This window comes from Lampris incognitus, chromosome 16 (assembly GCF_029633865.1).
Source record: "Lampris incognitus isolate fLamInc1 chromosome 16, fLamInc1.hap2, whole genome shotgun sequence".
Classification (NCBI taxonomy): domain Eukaryota; kingdom Metazoa; phylum Chordata; class Actinopteri; order Lampriformes; family Lampridae; genus Lampris; species Lampris incognitus.
In genome coordinates, this window is record NC_079226.1 from 36462221 (window position 1) to 36480997 (window position 18777).

At 43.2% G+C, this 18777-nt stretch overlaps 1 protein-coding gene across 2 annotated transcripts in view; it reads right to left on the reverse strand.

The window, feature by feature from the left end:
• The window catches only part of LOC130126598 (uncharacterized), a 34578-nt gene that overhangs the window by 3202 nt on the left and 12599 nt on the right, over positions 1 to 18777 (reverse strand). The window contains exons 3-18 of one of the 2 annotated variants that reach the window (XM_056296191.1): positions 12581 to 12656; positions 11101 to 11249; positions 10717 to 10791; positions 9593 to 9652; positions 9252 to 9449; positions 7715 to 7924; positions 6326 to 6472; positions 5908 to 5965; positions 5710 to 5800; positions 5478 to 5619; positions 4308 to 4412; positions 3261 to 3369; positions 2983 to 3178; positions 2677 to 2751; positions 1128 to 1230; positions 409 to 527 (exon numbers count right to left, since the gene is read on the reverse strand). In XM_056296191.1, coding sequence (XP_056152166.1) covers positions 409 to 527; positions 1128 to 1230; positions 2677 to 2751; positions 2983 to 3178; positions 3261 to 3369; positions 4308 to 4412; positions 5478 to 5619; positions 5710 to 5800; positions 5908 to 5965; positions 6326 to 6472; positions 7715 to 7924; positions 9252 to 9449; positions 9593 to 9652; positions 10717 to 10791; positions 11101 to 11249; positions 12581 to 12656 — 1913 coding nt within the window. Of the gene's footprint in view, positions 1 to 408; positions 528 to 1127; positions 1231 to 2676; positions 2752 to 2982; positions 3179 to 3260; positions 3370 to 4307; positions 4413 to 5477; positions 5620 to 5709; positions 5801 to 5907; positions 5966 to 6325; positions 6473 to 7714; positions 7925 to 9251; positions 9450 to 9592; positions 9653 to 10716; positions 10792 to 11064; positions 11250 to 12580; positions 12657 to 18777 lie in introns of those variants that run through there. The other variant, XM_056296192.1, reaches the window with a different exon arrangement.

Consider the following 18777-nt stretch of genomic DNA (forward strand, 5'->3'; position numbering starts at 1 on the left):
GCGGGCTGCTCCTCCTCACACACGGACCAGACACTATTTAGTCACTGAATTTACAGAAAGCGTGCTGTATCGTGGTATGGGTAAACCCTTTCCATCCATCTGTCAGCGGCACCAGTGAACTAAATGGCGTAATAATTCATGTAGCGTTTGGTTCTCGACTGCCATTTTTGGTTATAATTCACTTGCTGTTATCCAGCTTGTTTTCTGACTGCTACCTTTTTCTTTCTTCTAGAGCAAGATGCTTTGTGTCATCTCTGCCTTGTTTTCCTTCTACGTTTTCATTTCTTAACCTGTCTTCTGTGCTGAGTATCTACGGATAACTGACAGGAGACAGTCAGATGAAAACGCTCTACCAAAGGGGAGCGTCGCTTCCAGTGTTTCTAGGCCGAGTCAGCGGCGTGTCCTTACCCAGACACGGAGATGAATCCTAAAGATGGATCAGTCTTGGCCAACTGGGATGCTCCATACTCCGGGTGAATCCTATTGGGATAGCGCACTACCAGAGGCCTGCCACCCACCACCATCCCCTGAGGAAAGAGGCAGATAATTGCTGATAACACTTTAACACTGCACTAATTAACTAATTCATTTAATTAGCACCAGAACGACCGGGATTTCACTCCTACGTAGAACGACCGTGGGCGGTCAAAATGACCAGCGGTTTTTAAATTCTATATTCTGTCAAGATAAATACCCAGTTGAGATATCAATGCATTACATATGTTAGTATGTCTGTTATGAAACTAACTTACACCAAAATTAACATTTTAACAACTTTAATACTATTTTTCAAACAATTTAAAATGGCCGCTGTTCAACGCCTGTAAATACTGCAACGCCTCGGTGGTAGTCATGGTGCGTCTGTAACAGCGTCTGTACCCAGACATGTTGGAAATAATCAATAATCAAGTTTAGACTATTTCTCTGCGCTGGAGAACACTAGAGTGTTTCTAGGACAGAGCGATGAACTTCGCCAAGGAAATGACGCGCCAACACATCATAAATAGTGACATGACGAGCACGAACACGGGGATTCGAACCAGCGATCCCCGTGTTGACCGCCGGGCCACCCGGACAGGCAGAGTTTGACTCGGCTCATTGTCAGTGACAAAAGAAAATCAACGTACATTGATCAGCTGAATGGCTTTCTCACAGTCTTCACTTCTCGTAAAGTTCACAAAGCCACACTGGTTCTTGGGCAGCAACTTCACTGTAGAGACAACACCAACCCTGAGGGAGAGACAGCCGGGGGGGGGGGGAGGAAGGAGGCGACAGGAGGAGAACACATGAGTCGAGAGAGAGGTAGATTAAATCTTTCATCTTTGCCTAAGGGGGAAAAAGTATAAGTGATGGGATACGAGACCCATGGCAGTTAAAATGTTTGCTACACTATATTCAAAAGTGTCGACCATTTACACACTAGCTGTAATCATGCGAGTTAAAGCAATTTGCTGTTCAGCTAGCAGTTAAAACTAGTGTAAAACCCGGAGTATGGCTGGACAGCGACTACATGAAGCGGCTGTTTTGACATCGGTTGCATGAACAGCGGCTGTACCGGACAGCAGGTTGCAAACCCTTATTATTTATGTCGTTAAATAGCGCGAATTTATTTGATATGAAATAATGCGGCACGGTGGCGCAGTAGTAAGCGCAGTCGCCACACAGCAAGAAGGTCCTGGGTTCGAGCCCCGGGGTAGTCCGACCTTGGGGGTCGTCCCGGGTCATCCTCTGTGTGGCGTTTGCATGTTCTCCCCGTGTCTGCGTGGGTTTCCTCCCATAGTCCAAAGACATGTAGGTCAGGTGACTCGGCTGTACTAAATTGTCCCTGGCGGCCTGTCCAGGGTGTCTCCCCGCCTGCCGCCCAATGACTGATGGGATACGCTCCAGCACCCCCATGACCCTGAGAGCATGATAAGCGGTTCGGATAATGGATGGATGGATGGATGGATGGATGAAATAATCACCTGGCTACAATCACGGCTGCCATGATCACCAGAAAGTCTGGGCGTGACACAGCGACCAGGACACATGCCCACATCCTGCTTCCCACCCACAGACACGGCCAATTGTGTCTGTGTGTAGGGACGCCCGAGCAAGCCGGAGGTAACATGGGGATTCGAACCGGCGATCCCCATGTTGGTAGGCAACAGAATAGACCGCCACACCACCCGGACGCCCCTTCACGTGTGATTTAAAGGGGGCGTGTGTGATAATTCAGCTCTTCTGACACATATCAGGGCTTTTTAGTCATAGCGATTGAAAACAAAGTCAACAATGCTAACAGGCTTGTGGCTCAACGCTGGGTTTCTGAATTCAGTTTTGTTGTGATTTATACTGACGTATTGCTTTAAGTCAGCACCAAGGTAGAAACTGCATAACCCCTTCAAGCAACATTTCTGAAATATCTTGGAAAAATGAAAGAAAAAAATTAAATAGATGGGTTTTCATCTGCCGAGGAGAAAACGTACATTCACAAGAGAAGAACATTCACAACGTTACTCCAAGTAGTAAAGAAACTCAACTGAAATTTATTACTTCATAGCTGGCACCAATAAAATGTAGATGGAAACCCAAGAAAATGTAGCCCGATTAAAAGAGCTTCTGATTCTGAAGAGACATTTGAAAAAAGGAACCTTAAAAAAAAACTGACAGGGAGATCGGACAGTGTTACTGTACCTGCTGAAGATATTGTAGAGGTCCGCTTCAGTGATAATGGAGTCCAAGGATCCAACCCAGACAGGAAAAAGCGCTCTTCAAAAATAAGTACAAGATGAGGAGGAATAACCAAACTGTTAGTGTCCGACTGTGTCGCCCCATGACCTGATTCAACCCAACCCAAGATGGGAGGTCAGCCATACGATCCCTTCGACTCTTACCCCAACTGAACGGTGAGCATTAGGTTACAGATGCTCTACAACCCCTGACTCAAAGGACACAACCTCTTCTCTCAGAGGAACAGGAAGTAAGAAACATCTTACTTACGGTTTGGCACCACTGTTTGAATGGGAACTTGGTGAAGGAGAATTCGGCCTAGTTGCGCCCACAGCACCAGCGACATTCTTGCGCTGTGCTTTTGGCCGACTCTTTGTTAGAACGGTCCAATCTCCCTCAGAGTCATCCTTCTCTGTCTTGTTTTCCTCCGTTGGACAATTTGAGTTGTCCTGACTGGAATGACCAGCTGTAGAGAAGTGACAAGAGTGAGAAGATGGGAACATCATCTTTTGAGCTCTGAACATGGGGAGACATTTTGCCACTGTTACCTTTATTGCCCTGCAGATTCAAAGAGCCAAAAAGAGCCTCGACAGCTTCTTCCAAAGTAGCATAGGATTTTAAGGCTTCACAGCTCTGCTCCTGGGTGAATCCCAGTTCCTGCAAGGCAAACAATCGCAGTAAGTTTCAACCGCAGTGACATTTACTTCTATTTCAAGGGAGGGGTTGACTTAACTCCAACTACCAGACATATTTTGAATTTCAGCCCAGGATTCCCACTCACTTTAGTATTTTTTCCACAACTTTTCAAAGACATTTTCAGTGACTTTTGCTTGGATATACATGACAGCCATTGCTCATGGATGGTCATATTATTAAGTAATAACTATCCATGGAAGCCTCGACAGTTTCTAAACAGATTTTGTTACCTTTAGTTGGCCACTGAACTTCTACTACTACTTTTGGCTGCTCCCGTTAGGGGTCGCCACAGCGGATCATCCGTTTCCATTTCTTTTTTTTGTTACCTTTAGCTGACCACTGAACATACCTCCCAAACTTCTAACACTGATGTGCAATCTGAGCTATGAAATCTGGATTATAACACACGATTTCAGCTAAAAATTACGCTGAAAATATGCCATCTCATCTGGTAAACATATGGTTTTATAACCGAACTTAATTTTCCATGATTCTGATAATATTTCCAAGACATTTGATCAAGTTATTGTCATTTTCCAGTTGTTTTCCATGACTGGCGAACGTATCTATAAATTTCCAGGTATCTCAGGACACATTCAAGGGTGTCTAGGTTTTATCAGTGTAAATTCAAAACCTTTGCCAATTTTTTTAATGGAAGTTTGGTTTGAATGAACTAGAAGAACCATGTTCTAAATGAAATATTCAAATAAAAAAACCAAGACCTATAGGACTTAAAATGCAACTTGCAAAAATAATAATGCCATACCCAACCTAAGACCTCGAATGGAAAATTCACTATGGCAGTCTATTTAGTATGGACAATGGATGAGGAAATGAGTAAAAAAAAAAGAAAAAGGCCATGGTGTGCCGCTCATGATGATCATGACATTAGGCAGTACCATGAGGTGCAGGGTCTGTGTCCGCTTAAACTCAAGGGTCGCTTCTGCGCTAGAGCTGTTCTGCTTCAGTACTTCCTTGTAGACCAAAGAGGCTTCGTGGTACCTCTGGAAAGGAGGGACATAATGGAAAGGAAAGAATCATAGGCATGGTTTCTGATCAAATCCCCTCAAGGACTGTCTCCTCTGTCCTCTCTCTCCTACGTCTCATCAACAATAAAAGTGTATGGAGACTGCTTTCAGAGTTTTCTTGCAATTAATGTCAATAAAAAATATTCTGACTCGCAATGAACATTTAAAGACAACACATTTAGCAATAATTTGCAAATGATAAAATATGTATATAGATGTTTTATTCCTTTCTATATTGTTTGTTCCCTGTGTCAGTTTTATGCAGTGCACATGCACGGTTTTGTCAAGATGTCGTCAGTTGCTGTAGAACTTGGAAAAAAAATCTCAGCAACAAGAATTGCAAATTTCTTGAGCTGATTTAAGACTAAGGAGAAAACAACAAAAAATAATGAGTTTTGGGGGGCGTCCGGGTAGCGTGGCAGTCTATTCCGTTGCCTACCAACACAGGGATCATCGGTTCGAATCCCCATGTTGCCTCCGACTTGGTCGGGCATCCCTACAGACACAATCGGCCGTGTCTGCGGGTGGGAAGCCGGATGTGGGTATGTGTCCTGGTCGCTGCAATAGTGCCTCCCCCGGTCGGCCGGGGCGCCTGTTCAGGGGGAGGGGGAACTGGGGGGAATAGCGTGATCCTCCCACGCACTACGTCCCCCTGGCAAAACTCCTCGCTGTCAGGTGAAAAGAAGGGGCTGGCGACTCCACATATATCGGAGGAGGCCATGTGGTAGTCTGCAGCCCTCCCCGGATCTGCAGAGGGGGTGGAGCAGGAGCAGCGACCAGGATGGCTCAGAAGAGTGGGGTAGCTGACCGGATTCAATTGGGGAGAAAAAATCAACAACAACAAAAAAGAGTTCTGAAAGAAGCTATGAAAACAAGTCGTTAAGTGCAAATGCATAAAATAAGAAAGCAAAAAGAAAACAAAGCACCAAAGAATAAAAAAAAAATCGTCATCGGGTATGAACTTAGACCTGGGGAACAGCAAGTAGAGCTTGTCTGGAGGACCCCCCGAGGCTAGACTGAGTGTCAAACACATGGTCGTACCTTTAATCCACTGAGCGCTTTCCCCTTCCTGAATAAACCTTTCACCCAGTTTGGCTCAAAGGAGAGGGCTATTTCCGCGTCACTCAGAGCTCTGTCGTACTGCTGCATTCTCTCAAGACAGAGCGACCGATTTCCGTATAACCTGAAATGAGGCGTAAAGCAAATTCCTGGTCACTAATGGTGACGGCTGAGCTCTCAAGGCACCAAGCCAATGCAAGGCTGTTGCTCTTACTTCAGCTCTGTTGGGTTGCATTTAATGGCGTCTGTAAAGCATTTCACAGCCATCTCGAACTGACCGCCAGCGGCAAAACGATTTCCAGCACCTGGGAAGCAGAGGAAAGGCGGCTGGGTACGGTTGCACGTTTTCAGTTCCAAAGGAAATGTAGGTTTCCGTCTTAAGCAAACGTTAAATTGTGAAAATAAAACTCACACGCAAACTCGGCACTCCTTTTGGCCAAATCTTCCCCTTCGTAGTCCTCGTTATTTTTCTAGAAGGATTAGCGATAGTGGAGACACATTAGCCTACGAGCAAAATATGTGCCCCGGGTTGGCAAAGATTTATGTGAACCCTTTGGCAACTAAATGGCAGCTGCCTTTTAAACAATTTTGTACGCTAGAATAGAGAAAAAACATACCAATTTTCTGAATTTTTGTACATTTACCCAAAATTAAACTCAACTAATTTGTGAGTTGTGAGAGTCTGAGACATACCAGCGTTTGGTGTGCAAGGTTAATGGAGCACATGCCATATCTAGCTCTTGCTTTCTCTTCTATACATGGAAAAGGTTTGGTACACATATGCACTACGAGAAAAACACTAAAAACCTGGGCTGTACAAAACACTGTACCTCGGCATCCTTAGGGCTTTTCTCTTTTCTAGGCTGCAGAACTACATCCTTTTTTTTCTCCTTTTTATCTGTTTTAGGGGTATGGCCAAGTTGCTCCTCGGCAGTAGATGCGGTAGTTGGAATAACTGAGTCATCTAAATTCAAATCCTGGGGAGGAAAGCAAAAGAACAGGCCGGTTTTGAAATGACGAACATCATCATCAGATTCTGTGCTGCTCACAATATTATGAAGGATCCAAGACTTAAGGAGAGTATTTCAAAAATGTGGACATAAAAAGCTACTTTTACAGTAAACTTGAGGTGAGCAATTTTCTTGGTTGCATATGCAACCAATAAGAGCCCACCAGAGTAATCTACTCCATAATGTCAACATGCCAAGTTTCTTTTAACATGGTCAAAACCAAAACATGGTTCAGTGCAGGTACACAAACTCCTCTGCATTGCAACACAGTGGAGGCTTTTCTGGGTAACTGCAGCTTGCAAACACCTATTTGAAGACATCTACGCTACACATGAGCAGATCACCACTTGACAACAGCATCAAAGATTTAGTGTCATTGTCCAGCCACAAAAGAGCCAGAGGTTGTGGCTCCTTCTCAGTTAGCGGATCTGATACTTCAGTCCAAGGTTCATCCCGAACCCAGTGGCGTGGACGGTTGGCGGCTGCGGTGCTTTTGCAGAGGTGTTGGCTGTTGCGACGGTACTCCTTGTTCCCACAGTCCACAACATAGGACCGCGGAGCATTGCGTGGTTTAACCACAACTCCTGGGGACCATTTGTGGTTGCCAGGATAGGGTTGCATCCTAACCTCATCCCCAGACTTAAGGGCAACACGAGGTTAGCCTGCTCTCTTGCGGTCATAGTAGAACATCTGGATGTCCTTACTTTTGTCCAGCAGACGCTTTACTTTGAGAGGGTCATAGGCTGTTGGTGCAAGAAGCACACGAGTAGTAGTGTGTTTTAATGGGTATCAAATTAAATCATAAACTTGGGCAAATTACAGGAGTGATTTTGCCACATGTTGACGGAGGATTTACAATGTACCATAAGGTGGCCGAATGGATTCCTCTCGTGGAGAGTCAGTAATGCTGGATAACAACGGTATTAAAGGAAGTAAAACGAGTGTAAAATGGTAATATGTTAAATTAAACAGCCAGTGACTGGGGTGCGGGCACATGGGTATTATGCTGTGAAAACAAATGTAGGACTGTTGGAACAACTAGAGGACAAGGTATTTGAATGCACACATTTTCCCGCTCTATCTTTCACCAAGAAACAAGGAAATATGTATTGGGAAGAAATTTACACACTGAAATGCAAAGAAAGACTCCCAAAACGTGTTAAGTTAGGCATTACAGAGCTAAATAAGGCCTAATGAGTCTCACAGTACCTCTTTAATTATAGTTGGATTTTTCTTCTTCTTCTTCTTCTTCTTCTTCTTCTTAACTTTATGTTCCTCAACAACCTCCGAGCTTTGCTCTGCAGGCTGCAGAGTTACTGAACATACATCTTTTTTTTCCCCCTTTTTCTCCACTTTAGGGAGCTGGTCAAGTTGACCCTTGGTAGCAGTAGAAACAACAGATCCATTTAAATCTAAATGCTAGGGAGGAAAAGGAGAGAAGAGAGATTTTGAGATTGCCCTTAAAGGCTCAAAGGTTATACAACACATGATCTGGCAAAATATAGTAAACTATTTATATGGCAATGTTCAAAGCTAGAGTTACAAAATGCTTTACATAAAGCAATTAAAAAGAGTAAAGCCATCATTTTCAGAAATGAAAAAAAGACAAAATAAAATTATGTTATGAACTAGCAATTGAGACCACAATGAGAAAAACAGTAATAAAAATACACGAAATTTTTACAAAAATGTCACACTAAAAAAAAAGTGGGTCTTAATTAGCTTTTTAAAACTGGTAACGACTGTGCTGATCTCTTTGGGAATTCTAGCAGCAGCTCTTTTGACAAGCTGAAGGTGTCAGATTAGCTTTTGTGTAATGCAGAAATAAAGAGAGTTGCAGTAGTCTAGGCAGGAAAATATAAATGTATGAAAGACCTTTTCCTAAATCATTAAAACACAGGAACAGCTTGTTTTTAGAAATAGTTTTTAGAAATAGTTATAAGCTGAAAACAAGCGTGATTTCACAGTTTTCTTAACCTGCTCCTCAAAGTTAAGGTTTGCATCAAAAACTATACCATAGTTCTCGGCAAAAGGCTTTACATAAGGACCCAAAGAGCCAGAGTTATTCAGACGATAAAGGGTGAGGTGTGGCAGGCCAATGAGAGTATCTCAGATTTGTTGTCATTCAACTGCAGATGGCTTTGTGATATCAAACTTTTAATGTTTGTCAGGCAATTCTGTAGGGAGATTAGTCTATCAGGGTCATGAGGTGTGATGAACAAAGAGCGCCATCAACATAGCAATGAAAGTAAATGTCATGTTTCTGAATTATATTACCTGATGGGGATATTAAAAAGGGAGAGGAGAACTGGACCCAAAATTGAACCTTGTGGCACTCCATAATGTAGGCAGCAGAGAAAGATGAGCTACCAAGCACTAAAAAGTATATACTACTTGACAGAATGGATCTAAACCAATGAAACACAAGGCCAGAGATACCAACTCAGTTGTTCAGATGCTTCACAAGAATATTATGATCAACACTGTAAAATGTTGTACTAAGATCGGGACGAACTACAACAATGGCCTGTATCTGCAATAAAAAGAAGTTCATCAGTCTCTTTAAGAAGTGCTGTCTCTAATATGCATAGAATGGTAGACCAATTTTTTTTCAAAAATTATAACCTCATGTTAACCATCTCCTTCAGCGTCAAATGTTCTGCAACATGAAAAAATACATATAAACCTACATCTTACCGTAAGCCCACCAAGTTAGGAAAATAGAAAAATCGATGGCGCCACAAACCTTTGACTTATTGTCGGCTTCTTTATTCACCTCCGAAACACTATCAGCTTTACTACCACCACCGCTTTCACTACCAACTGCCAAATATTGATCAGGTATTTCACCAGTTACAGCTGAGGCAGATTCCTTCATTTCCTCATTATTTTCAATATCATTTTCTTCATGACTGTCTGAAGAATCAGACTTGCTTTGGCCCTCCTGTTCAAGACACAAATAGATGACAAATTTGTTTAAAGAACAACTAAGTTTTTTGTCTGCATTAATTTTGCTGAATGTAAGCATGAAGTCAATTCTCTCCAATGGTAAAAAAAAAAAGTCATTATAATTAACATAGCACTTACAGCCAAATGATCTTTGAGGGCATTCTTCTTTTTTTGCAGTTTTTTTCTTTTTTTTTGACCCTGTAAAATAGAAGAAGGATCTGCAACCTACTGCAAAGGGGAGCAGCACCACTTTTCAGGATTAACTCTACATCCATGAGTTGCTCAAGTAATGTCAAACAGCATTTTATATCGTCAATTCCCAGATTGCGGTTACTGGTCCATTTAAGTGTGTGAGGGAATATACACTAGACATATCTTACTTAAAGATGTCAGTGGAGCAGTAACATCTGCATAAAAATTTGCATGAATTACAACCAAAATGCTACCCCCCACACCCGTAAGTCCTTTTTTTGGGAGCTATTTTTACCAAACGATGGAAAAAGCATTAAAATCTTTGTTCAAGTCAGGAAAATGCTTTAGTTGTAGGGTTGAATTACTTAGGAGCAGTTAGGAACAGTATTTCAATCATTTCAGACTATGAGAATATCAACTTGCTTTTTATGATCTCATTCCTCCCATATTTTTTCTCATTAACATGAAACCTTAACAAAGAAATTCAAAAATTATCAAGATTGACTACTGTATTGTAATAGGCCAAGCAAGTTGGTGGTACCAAGTTCATTAAAGTCTGGGGGAAAAAAGGTTGAAAATGATGGCATTTATATTTTAAAATGTCCTTTGTAACACCAAGCAGCCAAACCAAAAACTACCCTCTGTCTCTGTGGCCACACTTTTAAAAAGGCAAATGAAGAAAAAAGTAAAAAGGTAGTTTTTTTATTCATTCTCTCAGTAGAATAGGTAACCACAATTTTGGCGTCCCCAAATGTCTTGTGACAGTGTTTCCCAATCAGGTCCTCAAATATCAACTACTCTGCAGATTTACTTTATAGTAACTGCATAGGTAGGCCTGCCTGTACTTACTCAACCAACCATTATATACAGTATGTTATAAAGAACTTCATTATGTTAGTGTACCAAATCTAACACAAGTGAGCCCAGATTGGTTGAATAAATACAAGCGGGTCTACCTATGCAGCACCACAAAAAAATTGCAGGACAAGCGGTACTTGAGGACTGGGTTTTGAAGCATTGCCTTAAGACATCAGTGTGCAAGGATAACAAAAACTTATCCATATACTGACCAACTTATTCTTCTTCTTCTTCTTGCTTTGTGCCATGTTTTTCTGCTGTACTCCAACACTTGGATCTGCAGCACCCTGGAAAATGTAAAAGCTTGGAAAAAGCTCCTTAAATTTCACTTATGTAACTCAGATTACATTGACTGGAAAGAGATGCCAACAATTTCTTATCCAATATGCCACAAATATTACAAAAAATAATGATAAGTTATATAAATCAATAACTTGTTTGAAATGTTTGATAATCTGGTCATCCCTTTGTTACCCAAGGATTTACATTTTATGCTCTCACACACACACACACACACACACATTTGTGCTTAAAAGTTATTTTTTAAGAGAAGTTGTCACCTATCAAATATATGGCCTCATGCTTCCAAGTTTTACCTCATCCTTTTTTTGAAGTTTAGAATCTACGATACCATTCTGACAAGCAGGGGGGTCCAAGGACTCATAATACCATGCAAAGTCTTCCTCATCGCTGTCAGAAAAATATTCTGTATCCTCATCAACACCAAGCGCCCACAAGAGGGAATCTTTAAAATATGACAAATATATAAGGTAAGGAAAAACCAAACAAAACAATTCTCTCATCGTCTCAACTAACTTTGCACGCCAGAACACTCTCATGAGTCCATCAACTTTATCTACACAGCCTTCTTGGACCGATGACTCTACCGTCCATTTTTTAGACTGTCCCAACATTTCAAAACTGCTCTCGCTAGTGGGATTTCCATCAAGCCAGTTTATGTGAAATCTGACATTTCGAATGGGAAAAGGCTGAATTGAAAACACCAAATTGTGAAAAAGAATCCAGAATATCATGAAAAAAGTTTATACGCTCCCTTGAGGGGTTTTTGCGCTTGTTGAAAAAGAGTTCATGAATGACCGATGGAAACACATTCACCGAATTGAAAAATGACATATGAATAGAATTTAATCACCCGATCAGCCATTTTTGTCGTGGGTGTTGAAGTATGGACATATGACGTAGGACACGCAAAACTACGTTCAGGATTTCATTAAACAGCGCCAATGGAATTAATTCATTTTATTTTTTGCAATTTTGAAAAGTTCGCTTAAAAATCACTTGCAGTGGTCACCAGCCTTGCTGCTGGAGCGTAACCATTCTGCCGGTTTTCACACCAACCCTCATTTAACACATCTAATTCTACTAATTACCTACTGACCAAGACCTAGATTAATTGAATCATCTCATCTCATCATCAGCCACTTTTCCGGGGTTGGGATGCAGTGGCAGCAAACTAAGTAGGCCACTCCCGACGTCCCTCTCCCCAGCAACGCCCTCCAGCTCCTCCTGGGGGATCCCAAGGCATTCCCAGGCCAAATTGGACATGTAGTCCTTCCAGCGAGTTCTGGGTCTACCCCGGGGTCTCCAGAAGGCACCCAGGAGGCATCCTAATCAGATGCCCGAACGACCTCAACTGGCTCCTTTCGACGCGAAGGAGCAGCGGCTCTACTCCAAGCTCCCTCCAGATGTCCGAGCTCCTCACCCTATCTCGAAGGCTGAGCCCAGACACCCTACAGAGGAAACTCGTTTCAGCCACTTGGATCCGCGATCTCACCCTTTCAGTCCCTACCCAAAGCTTGTGATCATAGGTGAGGGTTGGAACGAAGATTGACAGGTAAATTGAGAGCTTTGCCTTCTGGCTCAGCTCCCTCTTCACCACAACGGTCCAGCACAACGTCCGTATCAATTGAATCAGATGTGTTAAATTAGGGTTGGCGTGAAAACCGATTGAATGGGACATAATGAGAGGGATGCCCCAACCCACGAAAGATCTATGCAATCAAATAACAAGGCTGCTCTCAGCCTCACAAGGATATAATTTAAAGAGCATCTTACCAAATGTGTGACTGGGGGGGATAGCCATGAAATTGTTTCCAGAAGTACGTCCATGTAGAATATCAACCCAAGATTCCTGTAAGAAAAGGGAATCATTAACCCGAAATGCATCCAACAATGTGCACATCTTAACAGCATATCAAAAACAATGATAACAGTAAACTTGTCACCCTCAAATGATGCAGACCCCCCCCCCAGTTTAATCTTTGACAGTGCCAAATTCTAATCTGCCCCTCTTCTCCAATGTTTTTTCCAAGGCTAAACACACAACTTCCCCAAATGTTAACCCAACCATGGGGGGCAGAATATTCAGCTCGGAGAGATGCGTGCACAGATCAAATGCCTTGAGATTTGGCAAGGAAACAGAGACGCTTGTTCAAATTTGAGAGAAATCGGCTCACGAAGTCTATGACGTCCTGCAGGGAACGCCATGACAAAAACACTATGGTTGAGATTGTTGCCGTCCTCCGGAAATACTTGGCCCATATTTTAGAAACTTTCATATTTTAGATACTTTCACCAAGAGGAGATAAAGGCAAAAAGACCACGTGAATTAGCAGCAAACATAAGTGGATGGAGCTTAATGGTCCGAAAGGCAAAAAACATGTTCGGTCTGGGGAAATGTTTGAGTAAGATTAACTGCAATGGCAGAAGTTGTGCGTGTTTAGATGTTCCATGAAACGACACTGAAAGCACCACAAACTTCCACAATTTGACGTGTATCCAAATGAAATGGAAATGTTGAGTGGGATTTTGTGAGGGGAGGGAGCTTGACTTGACTTATCGCCAACCACGGCCAGGTGTTTTTAGAAGAATGCTGTGCTAACTGGCAAGTTTCAGCCTGGCGGTAAAACATCGCTCATGTTCTCTTAATCTTGCTCCCATTCGTTGCAGGCTTTTTTTGTTTTTTTTTTAAGCGTCTGACCACAAATGCAGGGTGACGTAACTAAAAAATTATTTGGTTGTGAAGAGAAAAACATTCTTGGGCACAAAAATAAAAGTTGTGGAACATAGTTTTAAACAGATGTAATTTAAATGCAGATTAAAGGTGTAATAAAAAGGCCAAATTTCTCATTTCACAGGACCTCTAAAGTTTGGGATCTTTTTAGCCCATAGGGGGAGCCATGTTGGACCAATCTCTGTTACTTTGAAAATGTCGCTTCGAATCCCCGTGTTGCCTCCGGCTTGGTCGGGCGTCCCTACAGACACAACTGGCCATGTCTGCGGGTGGGAAGCCAGATGTGGGTATGTGTCCTGGTCGCTGCACTAGCACCTCCTCTGGTCGGTCGGGGTGCCTGTTTGGGGGGGGGGGTGTAGCGTGATCCTTCCACAGGTAGCTACGTCCGCCTGGTGAAACTCCTCACTATCAGGTGAAAAGAAGCGGCTGGTGACTCCACATGTATCAGAGGAGGCATGTGGTAGCCTGCAGCCCTCCCCGGATCGGCAGCGTGGGTGGAGCAGCGACCGGGACAGCTCAGAAGAATGGGGTAATTGGCCAAAAAGTACAATTGGAGAGAAAAAGGGGGGAAAATTAACAACAAAAACAAAGAAGAAGAAACTGTCGCAGCACAGCTTTAGGATGCATCGTTTCCCAAAGTTTCACCAAAATTGGACCAGCAGTACCCGAGATAGTGTGTGTGAAGGACGAACACAAACCAGTACATAGCCCTCCATCTGTTTGTCCCAATCATGAGGAACAATGAGGATGATCTTTTTTTCAAGCAGGGAGCAAATAATTTCTTGGTTCAAAAAGCAAATCCAGTCGAAGCACCTGACCTTTTTTTTTTGGATAATGATAGTCAACCTATTAATATCTCCAGTGTTGTGGCCGGTGATCAGAGAATCAGTCAGAAGGAAGTGGTCGTTGAGACAAAAAAGAGCTTCTGGCTTTTATTGTTTACACTACAAATCCTGAGTTAGTCTGCGGAACAACTGCCCAACTGAGGCTGATCATCCTAATTTAAACCCCTGTATCATGTACATGCCCTTCCTTATGCAACCGGGCTCCACCCACTGATGTGTATGCCATTATGCTCTCACCTCTAACCATTCACTAGGTGCTCATGTTTTCCCCCTTAGAATGGGGAGAAACACTCGCCAGGGTGTTTGTGTTCTGCTTCTGTGTTTGTTTTGTTATCAGGTCTTTGACTTTAATGTCCTTGTGAAATCACAGTACTTTTCGGGTCATTCTGACCCTTTTTATTTTGGGTGGTTTCCTGTTGCACAAGGATGTGTGTGATCTTCATTTTTATGATATGCAATACAATCTACTTGTTACTCAATCCCCCGTCCTCGATCAGATGCTGTACTGATCAAACATATAGGTGGAGCAGGTGCTTCCCTGTCTAAACAAGAATCTCATCAATTATGCCTTTTCGACATTCTAACGGTCGCGTCGACACTCTAATGGGTCTACTGACATTTTGCAAGACCACTTTTCTTCCTGGTGTTTTTGGCAAATCATCCACACATAATCTTGTGCTTTTTGCTACAACTGTTTTTCTTACCCAAGTCAAACAGTTATGCAGATACATGGACGAATACACCATACCATCAACGTAGCCAACGGTAGCTGAGCAAGGTCAAATAGGGGGGAAAACCAACATAAAACGAAAGTTTATGTAACCTATATAATGTCTTGATGCATGCTCAATAATCCAGGTAAGAAAATCAAAGAAGGTTGAATCAGATCATCTGCATACAACGTTTATTGACAGATACGTTTCATCACTCAACTAAGTGACCTCTTCAGTCTAAATTGACTGCAGGCATCCCCACCCCTATAAGCAACACAGTTGCATTAACGACCGAAACCAACGACCAGTTTAATATGCAAATATGGGCGTGACCATTCACTAGAGTGTCAGTGGCCATGTGTACTATTCACAGAGGATTTGGGAATGTCTGCAATCACAGCATCGTAAGATGGTGACAGATGTATAATGTTTGTGTACACATATGTACAGATGTACAATCCCATATTGGCATATGAAACTGATCATTGGTTTCAGTCGTTAAGCAACTGTATTGTTTATAAGGGTGGGGATACCTGCAGTCAGTTTAGACTGAAGAGGTCACTTATTTCCATCACAGGGCCGACATATTCACACCAAGGGACAAGTTAGCATGGCTGATTCACCTGACCTACATGTCTTTGGACTGTGGGAGGAAACCGGAGAACCCGGAGGAAACCCACACAGACATGGACAAAACATGCAAACTCCACACAGAGGGCAACCTGGGATAACCCCCCAAGGTGGGATAACCCCGGGGTTCAAACCTCTGTCCGGGGTGTCTCCCCGCCTGCCGCCCAATGAGTGCTGGGATAGACTCCAGCATCCCGCAACCCTGAGTAGGATAAGCGGCTTGGATAATGGATGGATGGATGGAGGCCACTTAGCTGAGTGATGAAACGTATCTGTCAATAAAAGTTGCATCCAAATGAACTGATTCAACCTTCTTTGACTTTCTTACCTGGATTATTGAGCGTGCATCAAGGCATTTTGACTCATTTCAGCGAAAATTGCCATAAACTTGTACGTGAGTACGAGCAAACGGCGCGTAAAATGGCAGACTACAGGAACCAACGGAGATGTAGCCTCAGATGCAGACAGAGCGGGATTACACCTAAGAGCCTGCAAATGAAATCTTCGGTCAAGGGCCACCGAGCTAACCAGATCCTCCAGAAGGCACAGAGCCAGCTGTTGAACGAACGGGCGAGACAACCCAATTTTACTATCGACCCCTTGAAAGACAAAGAGGAGCAGATCCAAAAAGAGACTCACATCGCATCTAGATGAGACACTTCCCAACGAGTGGTTGAGTTCACGGATAAGGCTCGTCTAGCTCAACACGAAAAGTCGAAAACCAGGCAGCAAAAGAAGTTCAACCTATTTGCTACACGCCAGAAACATCGACAGACAAGACAGACAACGGCGGAGAAAGACATCCTTGTTAAGGGGCTGAGCTTTGCTGTCATCGCGGACCTGGAAGGGAAGCAACTGCGGACGAAAGTTTCAGCCTGTCTCAGCAATGCGAAGGCGTCACCAACCAACATCAGTAGAGATGAGAGGAATGCTCTCACGACTCTCAGTAAGGATAATAACATCATCCTCCTTCCAGCGGACAAAGGCAGATGCACTGTTATATCAAACCAGACAGACTATCATGAGAAAGTTATGACATTACTCAGCGACATAAATACTTATGAGCCCCTGAAACAAAATCCAGGCAGTGGTTACAAGAAAAAAAGTGATAGATTGTCTGAAGCTGTTAGAACAGGACAATGCTATTGACATAATTTTGTACCAGAGATTATACCCAAGGGAAGCTGCACTTAGTCTGTGTGGGTTACCTAAGACACATAAACAGGATCTGCCATTATGGCCTAGGTTAGTATGATTAACTCAGTGACCTATAACATCTCTTAAGTTTCTTGCATCTATTCTTAACCCGTTGGTAGGCAGTAATGAACGTCACATTCAGAACACTATGGATTTTGTGGATAAGGTGAGGGACATCATTATGGAGGGGGATGAAACAATGCTCTCTTATGATGTTGTGTCTCTCTTCATGTGCGTTCCTGTTGATGAAGCAGTGGAGGTAGTCCACATGAAATTACAAAATGACCCCACCCTTAGCAACAGGACCACACTTAACACTGATCAAGTGTGTCTGCTCCTGAAGCTGTGTCTTCAGTCCACGTACTTCACATACAGCGAGCAGTACTATAGGCAGAGGCATGGGTGTGCTATGGGTTCCCCAGCCTCTCCTGCAGTGGCCAACTTGTGTATGGAAGAAGTGGAAAAGAGGGCTCTGATGTCCTATCCAGGGACACCACCTAGCCATTGGTTCAGATTTGTGGACGACACCTGGGTTAAAATTAAATCTCAGGATGTACGACAGTTCACCAACCACATTAACTCTGTGGACAGCCACATCAAGTTCACCAGGGAGGAAGTGAAAAATGACAGATTAGTCTTCTTAGACTGAAATTGCAATTGGTAATGGGGGGGCATTTGATTGTTGATGTTTACCGTAAACCAACACATACTGATCAGTACTTAAAGAAGGTTTGACTCTCAACATCCACTGGGGCACAAACTAGGAGTCATCAGGACCCTGTACCACCGAGCTGACAACATCCCTACCGACACAGCAGCAGCCGGGGAACGGGAGAAATCCCATATTAAAAAGGCCCTGCTTAAGTGCGGTTATCCTAACTCAGCGTTTGTCAGAGCCAGGAAGACGCCCAAACAGTGCACCAGCGATCACAGAGAGGAGAAGGAAAACAGCTGTCTAACAGTAAATCAGTGATGATTCCGTATGTGGCAGGAGTGTTGGAAAAGTTGAGACGTGTATTTTCCAAACACCGCATCTCAGTTGCTTTCAAACCCCAAAACACGCTACGCCAGAAGTTGGTCCACCCCAAGGATCGGGTCCCCGAGCAATATGGCGTACGCGGTTGAGTGCCAAGAGGATTGCCATGACTTATACATTGAGGAAACTAAACAGACTCTGGCCAAGAGGATGGCACAGAACAGGAGAGCTAACATGTCAGGCCAGGACTCCACAGTCTACACCCATGTACAGGCCACTCTTTCAAGGATGAGGATGTGCATATTCTTGATGGGGCGGAACACTGGTTTGAACAGGAAGTCAAAGAAGCCATCTATGTTAAGAGGGAATGACCATCCCTGAACCGAGGAGGGGGGCCTAAGAGTACATCTGTCGCCATCTTAGCATGCTGTGATTGCAAACATTCCCTACTCCTCTGTGAATAGTACACGTGGCCATTGTAACGGTAGTTAATGTTCGCACCCATATATTTGCATATGAAACTGGTCGTTGGTTTCGGTCGTTATGCATCTGTTGCCATTTTAAAATGCTGTCATTGCAAACACTCCCAAATACTCTGTGGATAGTACACCCAGGTCCAGGTCATTTGAAATGCTGCATATACGTCTTGCAACTGTATCATTGGACAGAGGGACAACTTTGAAATTTGTGGTGCTTGTCTCATCAAACATAGTTCTAAAGCCGCGGGAAGTATGAGCTCCTCTGCTATTGTGTGTGGTTTCTTGCACTGGGCAATTTTGTATGATGCCATTAGTGCTTTGTTGTTCACTGATGCAGCTTTTACAAAGCAATGTTCCTGCTGACGGTATGCACCAAGTATTCTCTGAAAGAACTCGAGT